The sequence below is a fragment of the Megalobrama amblycephala genome, linkage group LG2 (assembly GCF_018812025.1).
Source record: "Megalobrama amblycephala isolate DHTTF-2021 linkage group LG2, ASM1881202v1, whole genome shotgun sequence".
In the NCBI taxonomy this organism is placed as follows: Eukaryota; Metazoa; Chordata; class Actinopteri; order Cypriniformes; family Xenocyprididae; genus Megalobrama; species Megalobrama amblycephala.
This window is the reverse complement of record NC_063045.1, coordinates 9416570-9438087: the sequence shown is the minus strand read 5'-3', so window position 1 is coordinate 9438087 and position 21518 is coordinate 9416570. Positions and strand designations below refer to the sequence as shown.

General features: G+C 40.2%; 1 protein-coding gene across 1 annotated transcript; it reads right to left on the bottom strand.

Moving 5' to 3' along the window:
* Positions 1-535: 535 nt before the first annotated feature.
* Positions 536-18665, bottom strand: LOC125262632. The gene is made up of 7 exons (XM_048181458.1): positions 18569-18665; positions 13337-13666; positions 12689-13024; positions 7343-7657; positions 6368-6493; positions 6191-6216; positions 536-1576 (listed from the first exon to the last, which is right to left on the bottom strand). Exons 1-7 carry the CDS (start codon positions 18663-18665, stop codon positions 1469-1471), a joined length of 1338 nt encoding a protein of 445 aa, XP_048037415.1. The 3' UTR covers positions 536-1468.
* Positions 18666-21518: the final 2853 nt, after the last annotated feature.

Sequence of the window (21518 nt, the reverse complement as noted above, 5' to 3'; positions counted from 1 at the left end):
AATTAATCACTCAATTATCTCATTAACTTTAACACTCTTGAGTAACACTGCAGTTTTTGCTGTGTAGGAACATAGAAGTATGCTTAAAGTGCAAAAATAATATATAAAAAGTAAACTATAAGTGTGATGTCATGTTCACTTAAAGAAAACTTAAAAGTATACTTGCACTAAACTAGCAGTTTACTGAGAGTATATTTCAAAGTGTACTTTCGTATACTAAAAATGTAGCTACTATTAGTATTAAAATAGTAAACTACTAGTATACTAGTATAAGTTCACTTTTAGTACAGATGCAGTACAAATGAGAAACGTAGCTGTGAGCTAGTTAAAGTTTACTACTGTTACACTTAAACGTATACTTCAATTGGGCCAATTTAGTCCCAAGCGGTATTAAAATAGTACACTTACAAGTTTACTACTAGTACATTGATATTATACTTACTACAGAAAGTATACTTAAAAAATATACTTGAACATTACTTTAGTATACTTGATCAAATGAACTTGAAGTATACTAGTTTTTCGTAAGGGACTCCTTGATGACTAAAAGCTGTTGCCTGATTCATGATAATAATCTGTACAATACTGTGATTTGAGAACAGTGTTACATATTGTTAGCTAACGTGTATATCTATAAGCTAACACCTCTCCTACCCTGTTCTCCACTGGTTCTCCTCACACCACAGCTCAATTTGTCTGTTTTGACTGTTGTTGTGTCTAATTCTGGCCTGTCGCTGCTCTCTTGACCACATAGCAGGCTAACTGTATGGTTATGGTTTGTTATATGAGTATGAATAAAAATGTACAATTTCCTCAGCATCTGAACTGTCATTGCGAGCCATTGTTTTCCTATTGTTTATATTGATCGCACTCCCTCCCGTTACGTCACTTCCGATTTGGCATTTTTCAGATGCGGAAGTAAAATTTTCTCACAAAAAATGACTCCAGAAGCCTATGTAGCGTATTTATACGTGTTTTTTCAAGAAAATCTATTTCCTACATTATTTTTCTATATATTGAATCACTGAAGCTCTAACCTGCAATATGCCCTTTAAATGAGTCTCAATGGCTTAGAAATTTTACACAGAATGGCAGCTTAGGCTATGTCTACACTACAGTAATCCAAAGAAAAACTGAGTTTTCAATTAAAAACGCTCCTTATCCACACTAGTTTTCAAGCTATTTTTTCCCGAAGTTTAAAACACAACTGTCATCATATTTTGCCATCCAGGACAGCAAATGTGAGTAAATTCAATGTCATCTTTGCAAAGGAGCATTTATCTTGAGCAATATTGTTAATGTAAATAACAGGCACAACAATGCCGGTATAACTATGTCTATGGGTACAATATGCGTCACATAACTAAACAAGCTTCATCATTTTCAAATACCTCTGTTTTCTCCATCCACAATGTGAAAATAATGTAGTAGATCAGAATTTTGGATTACTCAAGCCAGTATAATAATGTTACTGTGGTGTTTCATTGGCAGCCTCAGACAAAGACGGATTAGGGGACATCATATTCGGCGATTGAGAGTTACTCTGATTAAGGAGTGAGCGATCTGCATCAATCTCCTGTAATAAAACAGATAAGAGAAGATAAAAGACCTGAACAGGACTGATGATTCAAGTACACAAACACAAAAATACTAAAGACTTGAAATGGTTTTTTCTCATGATAACTGAGGAATGCATAGTTGTCTCTTTTACAAAAAACGAACAACATGTCTTAAATGTGGGGTGCTTCTCTTAAAAGGGTCATGACGTGAGCAATCAAAATTTCTTTGATCTGTTGACATATATCAGTAAAACATATTCTAAGTTTCAGAACTAAAACATTTCTCCCAACAGCAAAAAAATAGCTTTAGTTGAAACAATCTTTCTAAACAGTCTGCACATTTAAAATGCTTAAACTATCACACTGGTAAATGTGAATAAGACAGTATTGGTCCTCTAACATGCTCTCTTATTAAAATTTCGCTTTTTGTTTTCATATCGTTTGTCATTTGTTTTATTACTTGTTATTTAGTTTATTTGGGAGAAACATTTATATTACACCCTGATCCTAGACTAGTGTTGTCCTATGGTAAATAAATAAATAATAATAATAATATAAGGATAGCAATACAAATTATTATAATGTTTTTTTAGTTATAATGTTTTCATAGTTAAAATACATTCTCATAACGTTGAGAGGAAACATTGTTAGAACAACATTGTTGGAACGTTCTTATCACGTTATTTGTACTTGACTGATGTTCTCGTAATGTTGAGTGAAAACGTTCTTAGGATAACATTCTGAGAACATGCTTTTAATGTTATTATTATTTGCTGAATGTTTTCATAATGTTATCATAATACATTCTGAGTACACATTTTATAAAAAGCGTCCTTACATTGTAATCAGTACTTAATGAATGTTCTCATTATTTAGAGAAAACGTTCTGAGACCAACGTTCAAGGAACGTCCATACAATGTTATTTTTTACTAAAAACATTCTCATAACATTGAGAGAAAACGTTCTTAGAACAACATTGCCGTGGCCGTAGCGTCTTTATGATGTTATTAATATTTGCTAAATGTTTTTGAAGTTCAATGTTTTGAACGTTCTTATGTGACCATAAAATTACCCAAATTGGAATGTCCCCCTAGTCTGGGTAAACCCAGCCTGATCTGCCGGCGATTTGATTTCGCTCGGCAACTCAGTCTGGAAACCCGTGCATTCATTTCTGCTGTGCTGTTACACTTTTGCGGGAACCAATCACAGACTGGCTTATCCACCTTGCTCGCTATTGGCCAGTATAACACGATGACGATAGAGAAGCGACGGCAAGCAGCTTTCAAACTCTATCTGATCTACCTGTCTCTCGCACGACCGTCACTCCAAAATAACAATGCACAATCACAGTGACGCCGATTGTGTTAAGCATTTACCTTATCTGAGAGAAATGTAGCAGAGCGTTGATCCGACAGTCTCTTCATAGGAAGATTACAAACAGCGATTAATGACACACAATGATTCTCTACTGTTATTTTGGTGGTTTGCTTCACGATGTGAGTACAGGACTCTTTTACTTCAATGCCCCTTGATGGTAGACAATATTTTTATTATTTGCTCTATATGTTTCGTCTCCCTGCTTCTTGAATCTCGCGCCGCCCTGAGCTGACTGTAATTCTTTTGGTTGTCATGACAATGACGTAGTTTAGGGCGGCTATATTCCGCGTTCATTTACACTGAACCAGAAGAGTATCAGAGTCACCATTTAAACTCTCGACGATGCTGAATGACTTCTTTAGTTACCAAACAAATTGCTCGAGTGGGTGTAAATAGCGATCACTTTCATGTTTTTTTGCACAACCTGCAAAAATCGCTCGATGCCATTGCTGATTCTGCAAACCGCGGCTCAAAGCTACAAACCAATACAAACTAACCCTGCGTCTCAATCCGCTCCCTAGTTCCCTAGGTCGTGAATCAGTATATCATGCAAGTGAATGTGGCTGATTCCCTGATCAGTGCCCTGACTACTGAACTAGGGAGCTGATTGAGACACACGGTAAACCTGTCTGGAGTTTTCGCGTCGCTCTGCAAAGTACGTCACCCGGATCGTTGATCTGATTGGTTGAAGGACTATCCAATTGTGTGACTAATGCTCGTTGATCACGCCTCTTGTGCAGTAGGAAATACATAGCAAACTCCCCAGACCAATGTTCAATTTTAAATTGACTAATGTCCCCCAAAAATCATATAAGGAACCTTGAACTGCAGCACTTTCATTACCAAAAGAGGACGTTTATGTCACAAATGTTCTGTAAAATGTCAGAATTTTTGTCACTTTTAGGCAAAGTTGATCAAGGTCACGAGAACATCACTTCTGCGTGTGTGTTTTATAGAAAATAATAAAGTTTGAAGTCACCGTTATAGAGGTGAGCGTTTGCTTTAGATGGGCTCTTGATTCTTGACACATATCATTAGTTTTTCTCTGGCTGCTTCAACTGTGTTATCAAGACATGTTAGTTATAGCAAGAAATGCAAGAGAAATTCTGATCAGATGAATTGGGTTGGTAAATGCTAGTGATTCACTGATCATCACTAAAGCATCAAACTGTAAGTGTATTAACTTTTAGTTTTATTAATGGTTTTTTATATTAATTTCTTTATAAAGACAAGAGGTTTTTTTTTTTTTCCAACTTTAACACAGACATCATGAATCAGCGTATGATCCTCAAAGATGGTAGCCTGGGTGCCAGCCCGAACCCCGCCCACAAAATTTTTTGGACGGGAAGTTCGGTCTGGACTCGATCCATTGTGGAGTAATTATGCTCGGCTCCCAGAAGGCCGAGCCAATCAAATTGCCAGGGCGGGCTTTAATCGATGATGGACAGGCTATCTGCGGTTACGTAACCACCCACGTCATCAAAGAGCGCTTGGGTTGAATTGGTTTTCACCAACGATGACTGCAGCTGGAGAAGTAAGATGTTTAGATTCCGCTATCACGTCTGTAATAAAAGAAATCGACAGCGCATTAATTTTAAAAGACGAACAAAGAACCGCAATCAAGGCATTTGTCGATGGGAAAGATGTGTTTGCCGTCCTTCCAACGGGATTCGGCAAAAGTTTAAGTACAAGTTCAACATACGTCACTTACTGCGTTGCTCTGATTGGTTGTAGGTCTATCCAATTGAGTGCAGAGGTTTTTTTTTACTGGTTCGGTTAAGACACGCCCCATAATTCAAGTGCAATGGAGCAGTATCAGACTCACATTCTGCCTAGAATATGAGTATGACGAAGTCAGGCTACAAAGATGGTGACACTAAACAAAAATCTTTTTTGTGACTTTAGCAGCGTGTTTTGTGATGTTCAGAGTTAATCTGTATATCTGAAAATTTTGTCACCATTGTTGAGGATCATACGCATAATCTTGATGTCTGTGTGAATCTCTATGAATAATTTCTGCCCAATAATGAAAACTTTCAAAATATGACAGGATTTTCTACATTATCATTGGACCACAACAACATGAAAGAAAATGCAATATTCAGAAACCAGAAAATAAGGACACTGTATGATGAGGTAATCATCATCAGCAATAAGAAATCAAATCCATTTGATCAGATTTCTCACAATTTCTTTTGCAATGAATGCTTTAAAAACACAATTGCAACAATTGGGGGAAAATAGTCAAAACGTTGAGGGTCAGGAGCCCAACTAAAGCAAGCACTTACCTCCATAACGGTGACATTTATAAATTTGATAAAATATCAACACCTCATTAAGAAGATCTGTATGAAAAAAACAAAGTCAGAGTGGATTGTAATGTGAAGATGCAGAGATCTAGAGAGATCTGTTAGTGTTTAATGTTGTTTCTGTTATCTGAGTTTTGTGAGGTCACTATTGTGCTGGAGAGTAGAGCCTGAGCTTCAGTCAGTGATGATCCAGAAACACTGATGATCTGCTGCATGTTGCTTTATTTAAAGACAGTAACTGTGTAGTTACTGATGCAGTGATACAGCAGTTACATTAGCTCATGCATGTGCTGTTGTTTTTTGTCTTTTGTAAGACATTTAAGAAAAATTTGTTTATGTTTGAGCAGGTACTTTTATTAATGGACTTTTTTGACAAGGGCAGCAGGGATGTTCCCTAATAAAAATAAAATATGGTTCCCTGAATGTTCTGTGAAGGTCCGTCAAATAACATTCCCCAAACCTTAAAAGAACTCCACATCGTGACCGTCTCTGAACGTTCTGGGAACATTACTAGACAACATCCTTAACACCAGTGGGGACGTTTTGAGAATGTTCTGGGAACGTAAAATTTCTAGCAGGCAGGGTGTTGTGAACGTTCAGAAAATAACGTTTTCATAACATTTCCAAAATGATAGAATGGAATGTTCCTCTAACGTTCACATAAACCAAGAAAAAACGTTCTTAATACATAAAAAACAGTTAATTTGAACGTTCCGAAAATATTACAAAATAACGTTTTTGTAACATTCCGAAATAACGTTTTCATAACTTAAAGAGAATGTTAACAAAACGTTCTGACAACTCCTTTTTGATAGCTGGGTTATTACTTGTGTTTCTACACAGTGATTTCTGAGTGACACCACATTAAACACTCAAACATGTTTCAAACTCACAGATCTGAATTAGTTTTTCAGCAGGCAGATTCAGTTCACATGGTATCTTACCTGAAGGCCTTGCTCCCTACTGCTGCCTGTTTGAACAACAACAAACTCAATTAAACACAGTGCTTTGGTTAATTAGAATAAAAATAAAAATAAAATTGTTCACATCTTTTAAAGATTATTTTCACACAATAAATATCATATTTCAATCTTGTTACATCAGCTGTATGCAATTCTCACCATTCCTTCTTGCTTGGTGTATGCGATAGTAAGTTAAACCAGCTGCAACAAGGACACTAACACCAACAACAGCAGCACCAACACCAACAGCAGCATATATTCCTGCTACAGCAGGGGCGTGAGCACCTGTTCATTTAGAAGTGAAACAATGACATTTTTGAGTGAAACAGCTGTAAATTTGAGATTTTACCAGGAAATCTTTAGTCATCCACTAGAGGGGGCAATTTGACTAAAACAACTACCAGTGAAAACAAAATGGACTAGTGGCTTATCAAGAATATCAGAGATGATAAACCAAGGTTAAACTGAATGAAAAACAAGCCTAGCCGTCACTCCAATGTCGGTAAGCTATTTATATGTTTAATGTTTCAGTTTTTAATGCTGCCTTCCCGTGCTCTCGGAATTATTGTAATACAAGTTTCCTTGATAGAAATTGCACATGAACGCCCTTCCATTTCGAAACTTGAATGCCATGAGCTCATAATCACGACTTCAGAAGTGGGAATTACCTAATTTACAATTTTTTTTTTTTTTTACAGTCTATGATTTAAACCAAGTAGTAAATGAATGATGTTCGCGTTGGTTGGTAGATTGGGAAGGAATGAGTGAAAGATAAACGTGCCCCAGAGTGACTGATTCAGACAACTTTACAATTATCTGTGTCTACTACTTTGGTTGTATGAAATTGATTTAAGTGAAAAATGGCGCCATCCAGTGGGATTTAGAAGAACAGCATCTAAAGCAGCATCAGAACTGTGAGCTGAAAAGGAAACAGCAGCACAGGAAAACTGATTCATTTCATGTATTTTTCATGTTAATAACAAAACACTTTTAACAGCACATGTTAGTTGTTGTGTGTAACTCGATGTGCAGTCACTTTTTCAAACAGGCCACAATGAAAACATTTACTTTATTTCAAAATGTATTTAAAAACTGTTCGTAGGAAAATGTACTGGGTGACTAAATGAAACTCACCAATGACAGAAACACTGAAGCTCTTTATGATGCTGAATCTGATGTTGTTGATCAGTACTTTATATTCTCCATCATCTGTGTTTCTGGTGTTCATGATGGTCAGAGATCCAGTCTGATGATCCAGCTTCAGTCTGTCTCTGAATCTCTCATTACACTGAACATCTGTAGAGATCTTACTCTGATCTCCAGTGATTTTGGCGATGAGAGTGTCATTAAAATACCATCTCATTGAATCATTTGTTGTTTTTATTTTGCCAGGATCTAAAGTAACAGATTCTCCTTCCTTCACTGATTTTCTCTTCATTTTATCTTGTTCTGCAGCAGAAACACATGAAACACAAATGAGTAGCTAACCCCATGAGGAAACACCTCTTCTTCCCCATCATGAGGGGACACGCCCACTACAGTTGATTGGCTCTCTCCTTCACCATGATGAGAAGACACACCAAGCCACTCACTGGGTGCTTCTCAATTCTTATTGGTGCATCCTCGTTTCCTTTCCTCACGTCTTAGCTCCACCCCTTCAGGATGCGAGGGAAGGACACAAGGAAAAGAAGCGAGGACGGAGGAATTGAATCAAGTGATATGATATCCTCGCTCCCTTTAGCGTTACTTCAAACCGTTATCAGCTGCGCTCGATGGATCTACCCATATGTAGTTAAAGTTTGATTATTTAAAAAATAATAATAAATACTAATAAAGCAAGATGCCCCGTTGAAATATATGAGGTATAAAGTTTATTTAAACTGTAAAAGTAAAGCATACATTTAAATTCTTGTGACAGATATGAAGGGGGAGGAGAATTTATGCGTGCGTCACGTTTCTCGACGAGAAAGACTTCCGCAAAGGATGCACCTCTGTATCCTCGCTCATGACTCCTCAGGAAGCCTCCTCACTCCTCGATCCTCGCCTCCTCGTGGTGCAATTAGAGAATTGAGATGTCCTTCAAGATGGCTGAGCTCGATCGGTTTCCGGGTCATAGGATGGAGGACGGAGGAGCGAGGAGACGAGGAGGGATATTGAGAAGCACCCACTCTCTCTTCTTCCCTATGATGAGTGGACACGCCCCCTACTGCTGATTGCCTACAAGTGGATTGTGCTGCTCGTTCTGATCCACTTTCAACAGCGTTTCTTAGAAATCGCTTACTGTACCTTTAAACAGATGATAACAAAATGTGATAACTGATAAAACTACCAACAACTTAACTCTGAATATAATATACGATGGCACAATTTTCAGTCGATGGGTAACAAGAAGTGATGTCTACCATCTTTTATGATGTAACACAAAGGGTTAGGCCCTGCTTATGGCTGGTGATGGACTGTGCCCTATTAGCACAGATTCCTCCTTTAAAGTGGGTGGCGCACACAGTCCGCCATGTTTATATCCTTGCTGGAGCAGCTAGTGGTAACACAGCAAAAGAGTAAAAAGAAAACCATACTTGAAAAAAGTCTAAAAATCAGATTTTAACAGTCCCACTGAGCAAATTACGTCCAGAAGACGTCTTTTTGAGGTCTTGTCTCAGGTTGCAAAGACGTCCACTGAGGGGCCAGAATGAAAGTTTTTATGACGTCTTTTTTTGACGTCTTCTGGACATCCGATATAGACGAACACACAGAATCACCAAAGGAGAAAATCACAATTTTTAAGCCACCATCGTGGAGATGAGTGTTTGCTTTAGTTGGGCTCTTGACCCTTGCCTTATTAATATTAGAGTTTGTTTGGGCAGTTAACTGAGTCATAACAGCCAGACAAGTAAAGAGAAATGATCAGGTGTTGGTTATGGTCTCACATAATCATTATTTGACCTGAATCACTGAACTCATTTAGAGCCCAAGCTCTAAATTAGATTTACATTATTGATTATAGCAGCACTGTGATTCTACAGCACAAGATCAGCTTTATCAATATAATATAAAGGATTTCACATGATAAATTTTTTTTTTCTCTTAGGCACACACAGACATCAAGAATCAGCCTGTGAATCTCAATGACGGTGACAAGCAACATATTCTGATCAACAGATCAACTCTGAACATTAGAAAACAAGCTACTAAAAAGTCACATAAACAGAACAAAATAAAATATGAGAATAAAGGAAATTACTCAGACAATTAAGCTCATAATTTATTCATGCAGCAATGCATGATGGGAGTCATGGAGGAATTTTGATTGGTGGCTCCCAGAATGCACTGCAACATGCTTTTTGATGGTCACCACTGTTGAGATTCACGGGCTGATTCTTGATGTCTGTGTGTGCCTAAAATGAATACTTTTTTTTTGTTCAACACACCTTTTCTGAAATCATTTGAATCATATTGTAAAAGCTGATCTTCTGCTATAGAATCACAGTGCTGCTATAATCAATAATGTAAATCTAACTCAGAGATTGGGCTCTTCATGAGTTCAGAGATTCAGGTCAATTAATGGTTATGTGAAAACATAACCAACACCTGATCATGTCTCTTTACTTGTCTGGCTGTTATGACTCAGTTAACTGCCCAAACAAACTCTAATATTAATAAGGCAAGGGTCAAGAGCCCAACTAAAGCAAACACTCATCTCCACGATGGTGGCTTAAAAATTTTGATTTTTCTCCTTTGGTGATTCTGCGTGTTCGTCTATATCGGATGTCCAGAAGACGTCAAAAAAAGACGTCATAAAAACTTTCATTCTGGCCCCTCAGTGGACGTCTTTTCAACCTGAGACAAGACCTCAAAAAGACGTCTTCTGGACGTAATTTGCTCAGTGGGGTACTTAAGTATTTTACTCATACTGAATGTATTTTCAAAGATGCTCTAGTCCTCGACCCCTAACGCTGTAGCCATGATCGGGGGCTCCAGTGCATCATCGAACCCCCGTTTTAGCTCCACCCAAAAAATCCTGAACAGAGAATTGGTGAAAAACTGTTTACCGCTCTAACTTCACAATTCAGCACTATATAATAGTACATTACAATAGCACTACATAAAGACTGTGATCTTTGTAATGTGTTTCAGCAATACATTTGTAACATTTATAACGTGTTTAGAAACAATTATCAGAATTGACTTTACAGGGACTTAGTATAATTAAATTGTCAAAGTCTTCTTGCTCTGGATGTGCTGGTTTCAGCTTCATTACTGGCTGCAGTCACTTGACATTTGACTTGACATTTGATATTCAACAGTGCTTTGATCTGCCTGCATTGACACTATTCATTTATCAACTTAAGGCTGATTTATACTTCTGCGTCGAGTGTACATATTTTTCAAATGAAATCATCAGTAAATTGTATGGCTCCTACAGTAAATGTTGTATTGTCTTATATATGTTTTATTTTAACAGTGGTGGAATCCAACCATTCAACCATCTGAGGTAACGTAGTTAGCCTACTTTATTGACTATTTCCATTTTATGCAACTTTACAAATGTATTAATAGTAAATTAATAATTAAAAAATTTAAGATCATCATGTCTGCAGCGAACAATCAGAGGTGGGTAATCCAGGGGTCAAAGAGTAAAAGTCCTGCCATATTTTTATTCCACCCACTGAAGCATTAATGAGTTAATTAAGTTATTAATTGAGTGATGATTGAGCATTATTGCAGACACCTGATGATGACAAGCAGAATCACCAAAGGAGGAAATCACAATTTTTAAGCCACCATCATCGAGGTCAGGGTTTGTTTTAGTTGAGCTACTAAGCTACTAAAAAGTCATAGAAAAACAGCAAAATTTTAATAGTGAGAATAAAAAAAATTACTAAGACAATTCAGCTCATAATTTATTCATGCAGCAATGCATGATGGGAGCCATGGATGAATTTTGATTGGTGGCACCCAGAATGCATTGCAACATGCTTTATGATGGCCACCACTGTTGAGATTCACAGCACGATTCTTGATATCTGTGTGTTTAAATGTGCCTAGTTTTTTTTTTTTAAATCAGAACTCTTAAAAAAAAAAAAAAAAAATTGTATTGATAAAGTAATGTCAATAATGTAAATCTAACTCAGAGATTGGGCTCTAAATGAGTTCAATGATTCAGATCAAATAATGATTATGTAAAAACATAACCTACAACACCTGATCATCTTTTAACTTTGCTTGACTTGTTGGTTTTAATGCAGTTAAAACTGCCCAAACAAAATCTAATATTAAAAAGTCAAGGGTCAAGAGCTCAACTAAAACAAACCCTGACCTCGATGATGGTAACTTAAAAATTGTGATTTTCTTGTTTGGTGATTCTGCTTGTTATCATCAGGTGTCTTCAATAATGCTCAATCATCACTCAGTTTATCACTTAATTATCTCATTAATGCTTCAGTAGGTGGAATAAAAATATGGCAGGACTTTTACTCTTTGACCCCTGGATTACCCAACTCTGCGAACAATATATTTCAGACCTAGTGAAGTAAAAGTAATAATAGTATCACTCCACTCGGTCTGAATTTAAATATATATGTACATTTTAATGGATCACACTACAAGCATAACGATCTTATAATACATGATGCATTGCTGTGTCCAATATCACATAATTCACACTTTTGGACACTTTTGCTTCAACGGACATTAGACAACACTGCTAAATCAAGCTGTTATATTCATATACTTATTGTCCAACATTCCCAATTTTTCTGATGCATGTCCTTAATTTAATTTCATATTTTGGTAATAATTCAGTGTTTATAAGCCGTTTAAAGAATTTTAACCCAAACTGACTGGGTTTCTAGAGAGCAAAGGTTTTGTGAAAAAACTGGAAGACTTAAACACAAAGTGCAAAATAAACTGTAAAAAGGATTTGATGATCACTAGTGATAGTATTTTATTCTGTGTTGTCATCATTAAGGTTGGATTTCAGCTTTAATGTACTTTTTTTTTTAACAAAGCAGCTGATATTGCCATAGAAACTAGTGGACTGCCGACTCGCTTTCACCCCAAAATGGCGGAAACGCAGGGCTGCTGGTGTTACAATGGAATGTTCTATTGACTGTCGCTTCTTGTTAGTGTATATTATTTGGCTTCTCTGACAATGTACATTACAAGCTGCTTCTTCTTCAGCTTTTGCCTTGATCCTCAACATGACCATGGACACTGCCTCCTAGTGGTCTGCATGCACGTCGACATGGACAACGACGCAGAAATATAAATGAAAACAGAGGCTCCGCCATAGGTCCGACGCTGAAGTATAAATCAGCCTTTACTCTTGTAAAAAGGGGCATAATATGTCCCCTTTAACAGAAAATGTGAATAGATATTAATTATTTTGCACGTAAAATGAAAAAAACAAAAATTTCACTAAATACATTATTGATGTGACTTAAATGCACAAGACTTGTATTTAAAAACGTAGCCACTCACCATTAACAAAAACACGGAATCTTTTCATGATGCTGATCCTGGTGCTGATGATCTCTAGTTGATAAAGTCCAGAGTCTGTGTTTGTGATGTTTATGATGGTCAGAGATCCAGTCTGGTGATCCAGCTTCAGTCTGTCTCTGAATCTCTCAGTACCTTCATTACACTGAACATCTGTACAGACTTTACTGAGATCTCCAATGATTTGAGCGATACGAGTGTCACTAAAATACCATTTAATCTTCTCTTGTTGGTTTGTTTGAACACCAGTGTGTAGAGTGACTGAATCTCCCTCATTCACATTCACTGGCACTTCATCTGTACCAACACCAGATGCACCTGAAGAAGAAATGAACAGTTCATTATTCGCCAAAAAAATTACACAAAAGGAAAGTACTGTAATAATGTTTTTTTTTTTCTACAGATCATACAGACGGTGGCCGGTGGTTAGAGAAATATGTCTGGAATGATAATGTAACACATGCAAACAAACAGCATAATAACATCATTGATTTACACTTTCAGACAAACATACATTCAGTATCATGACTGATCTTATAATTTATGACTTCTCTGACTTCTAATAGTGGATCAAACCTATAAAGATCACAGATGTATATATTTAATGAGTATCAACACTATTATACTCACTAGCAACAGTGACAGTGAATCTCTTCGTGATGCTGATTCTGCTGTTGATGATCTGTAGTTTATAAAGTCCAGCATCTGATGTCCTGAGGTTCATGATGGTCAGAGATCCAGTCCGTTTGTCCAGCTTCAGTCTGCCTCTGAATCTCTCATCACCACCTTTACACTGAACATCTGTACAGATCTTACTCTGATCTACAGTGATTTGAGCAATACGAATGTCATTAAAATACCATTTAATCTTTTCTTGTTGGTTTGTCAGAACACCAGTGTGTAGAGTGACTGAATCTCCCTCCATCAATGACACTTCGTCTTTATCAACACCAGACACACCTGAAGAAGAAAAGAACAGTTTCTTTTGAGCAAAATAAAATTATACAACAGGAAAGTGCTGTGAAAAGGTTTTTTCAGATCATAAAGATTGTGAGTAGAGAAATATGTGTGGATTAATAATGTAAAGGGGTGTGCAATCACAGCAAAATCCCCAGTGTTAAATTAACACCCAAAGTGTACATGTGAGTCCGGGTGTTAAAAAGTAACGCTGAAGTGGTGTTAAAGTTAATGAGATAATTGATTGATTGAGTGGTGATTGACAATTAGTGGTGACACCTGATGATAATAAGCAGAATGATTGAGGCCTCGTTTACACGTACATGGTTATTTTGAAAAACGGAGATATTTCCCTTCGTTTGCGCCCTTCGTTTACACGCAAACTGAGAATTCGCCTCTGAAAACGAGTCTTTCTAAAAACTCCGGCCAGAGTGGAGATTTTGAAAATTTTCATTTGCACGTTTGCATGTAAACTGAGACAAAAGGGTGTTTAGGCAGCCAACGTCACAGTATGCGCCAGAGCTCACACCTATGTCAAAAGTGCGACCTATGTTTACATGTGATCATGGAAGCGTTTAGAGTAGCAGTCGCATTTATGTTGGTGCAAACTCTTCTCGTGTGTTTGCATTTGCAAATACAGCTGCTCCATTATATCGAGGAGCAGAGACGAATGAGTGCTCGGAGATCAGCAATTTTGCAACAACTTCGAATCACTTCAAGAGGAATTCGGGATTCTGATTGGCTTACGTGGACTTGAGCTGCTCGTTACACTGTTGACGTCATATATACACGGGTACGTGTAAATGAACACTTTTCTGAAAACTGATATGTGTGCACGATGTTATTTTTGAAACCGGAGAGGTTAAAATGTCCGTTTATGAAAATAGCCGCCCACGTGTAAACGCAGAGGTGGAAAGTCCAGGGGTCAGAAAGTAAAAGTCCTGCCATATTTTTATTCCACCACTGAAGCATTAATGAGATAAATAAGTGATTAATTGAGTGATGATTGAGCATTATTGAAGACACCTGATGATAACAAGCAAAATCACCAAAGGAGAAAATCACAATTTTTAAGACACTATCATCGAGGTCAGGGTTTGTTTTAGTTGAGCTCTTGACCCTTGACTATTTAATATTAGATTTTGTTTGGGCAGTTTTAACTGCATTAAAACCAACCAGACAAGCAAAGTTAAAAGATGATCAGGTGTTGGTTATGTTTTTACATAATCATTATTTGATCTGAATCACTGAACTCATTTAGAGCCCAATCTCTGAGTTAGATTTACATTATTGATTACAGCAGCACTGTGATTCTGCAGAAGATCAGCTTTATCAATACAATTTTTTTTTTAAAGTTCTGATGTAAATAAACAAGTTTTTTTTTATTTACACACACAGAGATCAAGAATCATCCTGTGAATCTCAACAGTGGTGGCCATCATAAAGCATGTTGCAGTGCATTCTGGGAGCCACCAATCAAAATTCATCCATGGCTCCCATCATGCATTGCTGCATGAATAAATTATGAGCTGAATTGTCTTAGTAATTTTCTTTATTCTCACTATTAACATTTTGCTGTTTTTCTGTGACTTTTAGTAGCTTGTTTTAATGTTCAGAGTTGATCTGTTGATCAGAATATGTTGCTTGTCACCGTTGTTGAGATTCACAGGCTGATTCTTGATGTCTGTGTGTGCCTAAAATAAAGCTTTTTTTGTGATAAGGACTACATCTCTAAAAAAAAAAAAGTTTTGATAAAGCTGATCTTGTGCTGTAGAATCACAGTGCTGCTGTAATCAATAATGTGAATGTAAATCTAACTCAGAGATTAGGCTCTAAATGAGTTCAGTGATTCAGATCAAATAATGATTATGTGAAAACATAACCAACACCTGATCATCTTTTAACTTAGCTTGTCTGGTTGGTTGTAATGCAGTTAAAACTGCCCAATCAATATCTAATATTAAAAAGTCAAGGGTCAAGAGCTCAACTAAAACAAACCCTGACCTCGATGATGGTAACTTAAAAATTGTGATTTTCTCCTTTGGTGATTCTGCTTGTTATCATCAGGTGTCTTCAATAATGCTCAATCATCACTCAATTAATCACTTATTTATCTCATTAATGCTTCAGTGGTGGAATAAAAATATGGCAGGACTTTTACTTTCTGACCCCTGGACTTTCCACCTCTGTGTAAACGTAGCCTGAAGGAAAGAGAAAAAAGGTGTTAATGTTTTAATTAATTTCAAGTCACCATGAAAGAGGTCAGCGTTTGCTTTAGTTGGGCTCTTGACTCTTTATCGTTTATTATTAATTTTTCTCTGGCTGCTCCAAATTTGTGTTTGTAAAGCACGTTTGTTATGGCCTGATGTCTATTAGAGTCTAAGTCTCTGACTGTGTGCTTGATGTGTTGCTTTAGTATTAATGATTGTAGTCCTGTGATTTTGCAGCTTGAGATCCAACAGCAAAATTTTTAATTAATATTTAATGTCACACCAAAAATATCATATTAATGATGTCACTTACATGTAGGCCTACATGAATTGCTGTGTAGTACTCCTGAAAAATTAAAGTGTGCGCGCTGAGCCGCAGACGCGAGCATGACTAATCACAGACGAATAAAACTATCATTACTTAAACTCAAAACAACTGATTACTAGTAATTTGATAATATAACAGGAAATGAATGATGAATCTTCTCTTTTTGCAACAAAATTACATATATAAAATATGAAGAATAGAAAATATCTGGTAATAGGGTAGCCTACATAAATCACATTTTCAGTATATCACATATACATAATGATGACTTACCATGAACAACAACAGAGTAGGATCCTCCATCGCCACTGTTTCTTCTGGATATCCATACATCATAAAGTCCAGAGTCAGTGTTTCTGGTGTTTGTGATGGTCAGAGATCCAGTCTGATCCAGCTTCAGTCTGTCTCTGAATCTCTCATCACACTGAACATCTGTACAGATCTTACTCTGATCTCTAGTGATTTCAGCGATGCTAATGTTATTAAAATACCATATCATTTCTTCTTCTTGTTTTTTTTTCAAAGGATATTTTAGAGTGACTGAATCTCCCTCCATCACAGACACTGACTCTTCATCTGCACCAGCACCGAAAACACCTGAAGAAGAAATGACAGTCGAGTCAAACAACACTATTGCGTCACGTTCGTTTTCATCGTTGTCCCAAAGAGACAAGAGAGATGATAACCTAAAAATGACTTACCGCACACGAGTAAATACATGCTCAGTGAGAGCAAATTTGAGACAAGCTTCATTTTCAGTTTCTGCCTAAAATGACTGCAGATTGTGTGAAGCAGTTCTTCTGTTTTCACCAGTTAAACTGAAAGTAGCCTAATATACGCAGTGCGATGACGTAATGATGCTCTTTAATCTGCAAACAAAACAAAAATATTTTTCAGTTTCTGTTTGTTGTGATGGATAATGGTGCGTTCAAGTCATGTCGGAAAGATCGTATTTACGAGCAGAACCGACATGAACGCCACCACAATGTCGTAAATACCAGTGGGAAGCTCGTAATTTTCTTTAAGCTCCGATCTGTACGAGTTGGGGGCGTGTCAGTCAGAAACATAGCGAAATACCACAATACTTACAGGTATTTAGCAGTGACATTGTCAGGCTTTTCTATTTACAACGAAGTAAGCTGATTCCCAGGAAAAATACGATAGCATCACAATATAAAAATGTAATATGTAACAATAAATTTTACAATGGCTTCATAAATTAATTAAAAACACAAAAAAGCAACATACAACTAATGCACATTCTTTGCTCTACATTTTCTAGAAGCAGAAGTGTTGTTATTTTGTGTAATTAATTTAGAGAAGGCACACCGCCATCTTCGACGAAAGTGACTTGAACGCACCTACCGTCGTACACACGACTTCCCACCTCGTACATACGAACTTCCCAGGAGGACTTGAACGCACCATAAGACACCAACACCAAAGGCGGATATCGCGTGATTCATGCTCATGCGCAGTTTTGCTAAAAAACTGAATGTAATTTAAGTTCTGTTGCTTTTATGTAAAAAAAAAAAAAAAAAAAAAAAAAAATATATATATATATATATATATATATATATATATATATATATATATATATTATGATGAACAAGACAGCCAAATACTTGCTATTTAATTTGTTCGAAAGACGTGTTTTCCATTAATTTTTACTTTAATACAGACATTTTTTTTTCTTTTAGAATATGACCACAATCACATAAAACAGAGATTTAGCACTGTCAGAGAATTTGTTTGAATAAAAAAAAACTGATGTAGATGATTTTTTTAATGTAAAATATTTTTTACAGAAATCTAAAGAGGAATCACATCAAGTGTGTGCCTGTCAGCATGAGAAGATGATTAAACAATTTGATATTCAAGGCAATATGAATAAATATTCATGACATTTTATACCCATACTTTGATGCTCAGTGCTAGTTTCAGTAGTTATTTCCAGCAAGAGCAGCAGAACTATAGTTCCCTTTCGATACTTCACTCGTACTGCGTATGGGGAAAAGTCTCCCTTTTTCCCCGTCACTGAAGCCTTTTTCAATAACGCAGTGTAACTGCACCGTCATTGGTTCACTCATAGCCAGTTGTTGAACCAATGGCGGCGCGGCATAGCTGCGCAGCCTATGGCGACAAAGCGCGCAAACTTTCCCGCCGAAATGGGCGGGGTTAAGGGCTATATAAGCAGGTGTTTCGCCATAGGATTTCAGTCCTTTCTCCTTCAGTGACGACTTCTACTTCTCCTCGCTGATCTCCGCCTGAAGCCGAAGAAGCTCGCCGCCTTCGAAGAAGCTCTCGCCGCCGTCAGAAGAGGCTCCTGCAGCGGACTCAGCTGGACTCGCCGGTCGGAGACAGCACCGGCGCCCTCGCTGACTGCAGCCCACAGCGCCGTCCTCGAGTCGCGGCCTCCCGCCTCCCGCTTCCGGCCGTTTCCCAGCGTGTCTCCTGCCGCCATCCGGCGCGCCTTTTTGAGGGCTTCTCCGCGGCTTATTGCCGCTCTAAAAGAGCACAACAGCGGTTTTCACCGCTCCGAAAGAGCTTCCGCGGCCCTCGCCACTCTAAAAGAGCTCGCCAATCGCCGTTATCACGGCGGCGGCGTTGATTCAAATGCCACGGCACTCATGTGGCACGTGCAGAGCCCCTCTGCACAACGACGATGGACACAGAGAGTGCGTCGCTTGCCTGGGCAAGTCCCACGCTGACGGCGCGCTTGCTGGAGCCTCATGCCTGCACGAGCGGTTCCCTGCGCTCCCGGGTTGCCTTCTTCACGGAGGGCGATCTGGCCGCTCGCGCCGTCCCGTCTCCTTCCTCCCGCAAGCCGGCTAGGAAGAGACAGCAGGGTAGAGCGATCCAGCGCCCGGAGTTGAGTGAGCTCACGCCGGCCCAGCCCCCGCGTGCCTCGCCCTCTCCTCCAAGGGAACACTCTCCCATCCTGTTCTCCCGACCCGAGCAGCGTCCCTCTGCCGATGCAAGTGACCTCGTCTCGTTTGGAGGATCGGACGACGAACCGGATGACTCCATGTCTCTTGCGGCCTCCGAAGCAGAAGGATGGGCTGGCGAGCCGGAAGATCCCGCTCCCCCACCTCCTTTGGAGCCCATAGAGCACGGCTAAGGCATGGATGCCGAACTTTTCCGCATCCTGTCTAGAGCCGTGGAAGAGCTGGACCTCGAGTGGGCCCCTCCAGAGGAGCCATCACGCAGCCGCCTGGACGAATGGTTCCTGCCAGGCCGCCGCCAAGCGCCTCGCCAGCGCTCAGCTCCATTCTTCCCCGAGGTCCACGAGGAGCTGACGAAGTTGTGGTGCGCTCCGTACTCCGCCCGCCTCCACACAACGCATTGCTCTGCCCTCACCGCCGTTGACGGCGCCGAAGAGAAGGGATACGAGCACTTGCCACCCCTGGATGAAGCGGTGGCAGCTCACCTCTGTCCTCCTGCGGCTGTGGGATGGAAGACGAAGAGGGCCCTTCCCTCCAAGCCCTGCCAGACCACATCTACCCTGGCTGGACGGGCTTACACCTCGGCGGGCCAGGCTGCCTCCGCGCTCCATACAATGGCCATATTCCAGGTCTTCCAGGCCAAACTCCTCCGCTCACTGGATGAGTCTGGTATAGATGCACCGGCCTTCAAGGACCTCCGCAGCGCCACCGACCTAGCCCTGCGAGCCACGAAGGCTACGGCCCAAGCCATTGGCCACTCAATGGCCAGCCTGGTAGTTTTGGAACGCCGCCTGTGGCTCAACTTAACGGAGATCAAGGACCTGGACAAGACGGCCTTCCTGGACGCTCTGGTCTCACCCTCCGGTCACTTTGGGCCAGCAGTGGATGGCTTTACCGAGCGCTTCACCGCGGTGCAGAAGTCGTCTCAGGCTATGAGACATTTCCTGCCCAAGCGCTCCAGCTCTGCTTCTGCTTCCAGCCGCTCCAGGACTGCGCCGGCTCAGCAGAACAAGCCAGCTCCACCCGCCTCCCAGGCAGCGCCACCAAAGGAGCACTGCCAGCGCTCACGCCCTGCAAAGCGCCCCTCCTTCCCGAGACGGCAGGGACCCCGGCCCAAAATTGTGCTGAACCCGGTGACTCCGAAGACGTCCTGATTTATCAGAAAGGAAGAGGATGGGGGATTGTCTTTTTGCGACCGGACCACCCCAAAAGCTCCTGCGTGCAGTTTCCCCTCCCCCTCGTCTAATTCCGGGCGTGGGAGACATGCTTCATGTTGTAGCTGGGCCCACACCTGTTGCGCCCACACAAACCGCCGTTTTCACGGCGAACACTATTTTACTTCATCAAAAAGAGAGCAAATTTCCTCTTCCACCTCACTCGGTGTACGGCCCCCTCAATGGCGGCCTGTCATCTGACGTTATACAACCCCTTGTCACTCGGGCTGAGGCTTGGCAAGCCATCCCCGATGTGTCAGACTGGATCCTGGGGATCGTAACTCAGGGCTACTCGCTCCAATTTGCACGACGGCCCCCTCACTTCGGCGGGGTGCTGCAAACCTCGGTGAACCCGGACGACGCTCACGTCCTCCGAGCCGAAGTTATGACGTTGCTAAGAAAGGGAGCTGTGGAATTAGTTTCCCCTGCGGAGAGCGAGTCAGGCTTTTACAGCCGCTACTTTCTGGTCCCCAAGAAGGATGGCGGTCTCAGACCCATCCTAGATCTCAGACTTTTGAATCGCTCCCTCATGAGACGGAAGTTCAAAATGTTGACGCTGAGGCAGATCCTCGTGCACATTTGCCCCGAGGACTGGTTCTGCTCGCTGGACCTGAAGGATGTGTATTTTCACATCCAGATAGCCCCCCATCACAGACGATTCTTGAGATTTGCATTCGAGGGGGTGGCGTACCAATATACGGTCCTGCCCTTCGGGCTGTCTCTGGCTCCTCGCACTTTCACCAAGTGCATGAACGCGGCGCTTTCCCCTCTGAGACAAATGGGAATCCGGGTTCTAAATTATCTCGACGACTGGCTCATTCTAGCCCGTTCGCGAGCCGAGCTGGAACACCACAGATCCGTGCTCCTCAGCCATCTACAATGTCTGGGTCTCAGGGTCAACTTAGCCAAGAGCTTGCTGTGCCCTAGCCAGCAAATTTCGTTTCTGGGGGCAGTTTTCGTCTCAGTCCGTATGACGGCAGTAGTCTCGCCGGAACGTGCTCTGGCGATTCAGCAGCTCGCGGCCTCAGTCAAGAACAAAGCCTATCTCCCTCTGAAGCTTTTCCAGAGGTTGCTAGGGTTGATGGCTTCCGCCTTCCCGGTGCTGCAGCTCGGCCTTCTTCGGATGCGGCCTCTTCAGTACTGGTTGAAGCGCCGGGT

Bases quoted from the DNA above. Each gene is read 5' to 3' on its own strand.
- LOC125262632 (XM_048181458.1), bottom strand. From the start codon at position 18,665: ATGGCGGCAGGAGACACGCTGGGAAACGGCCGGAAGCGGGAGGCGGGA. The intron at 7,658-12,688 runs GTGAGTGGCTAC...TTTCTGCTGCAG, and splicing joins ATTCCGTGTTTTTGTTAATG to AACAAGATAAAATGAAGAGA. The intron at 6,217-6,367 runs GTGAGAATTGCA...TTGTTCAAACAG, and splicing joins ACACCAAGCAAGAAGGAATG to GCAGCAGTAGGGAGCAAGGC.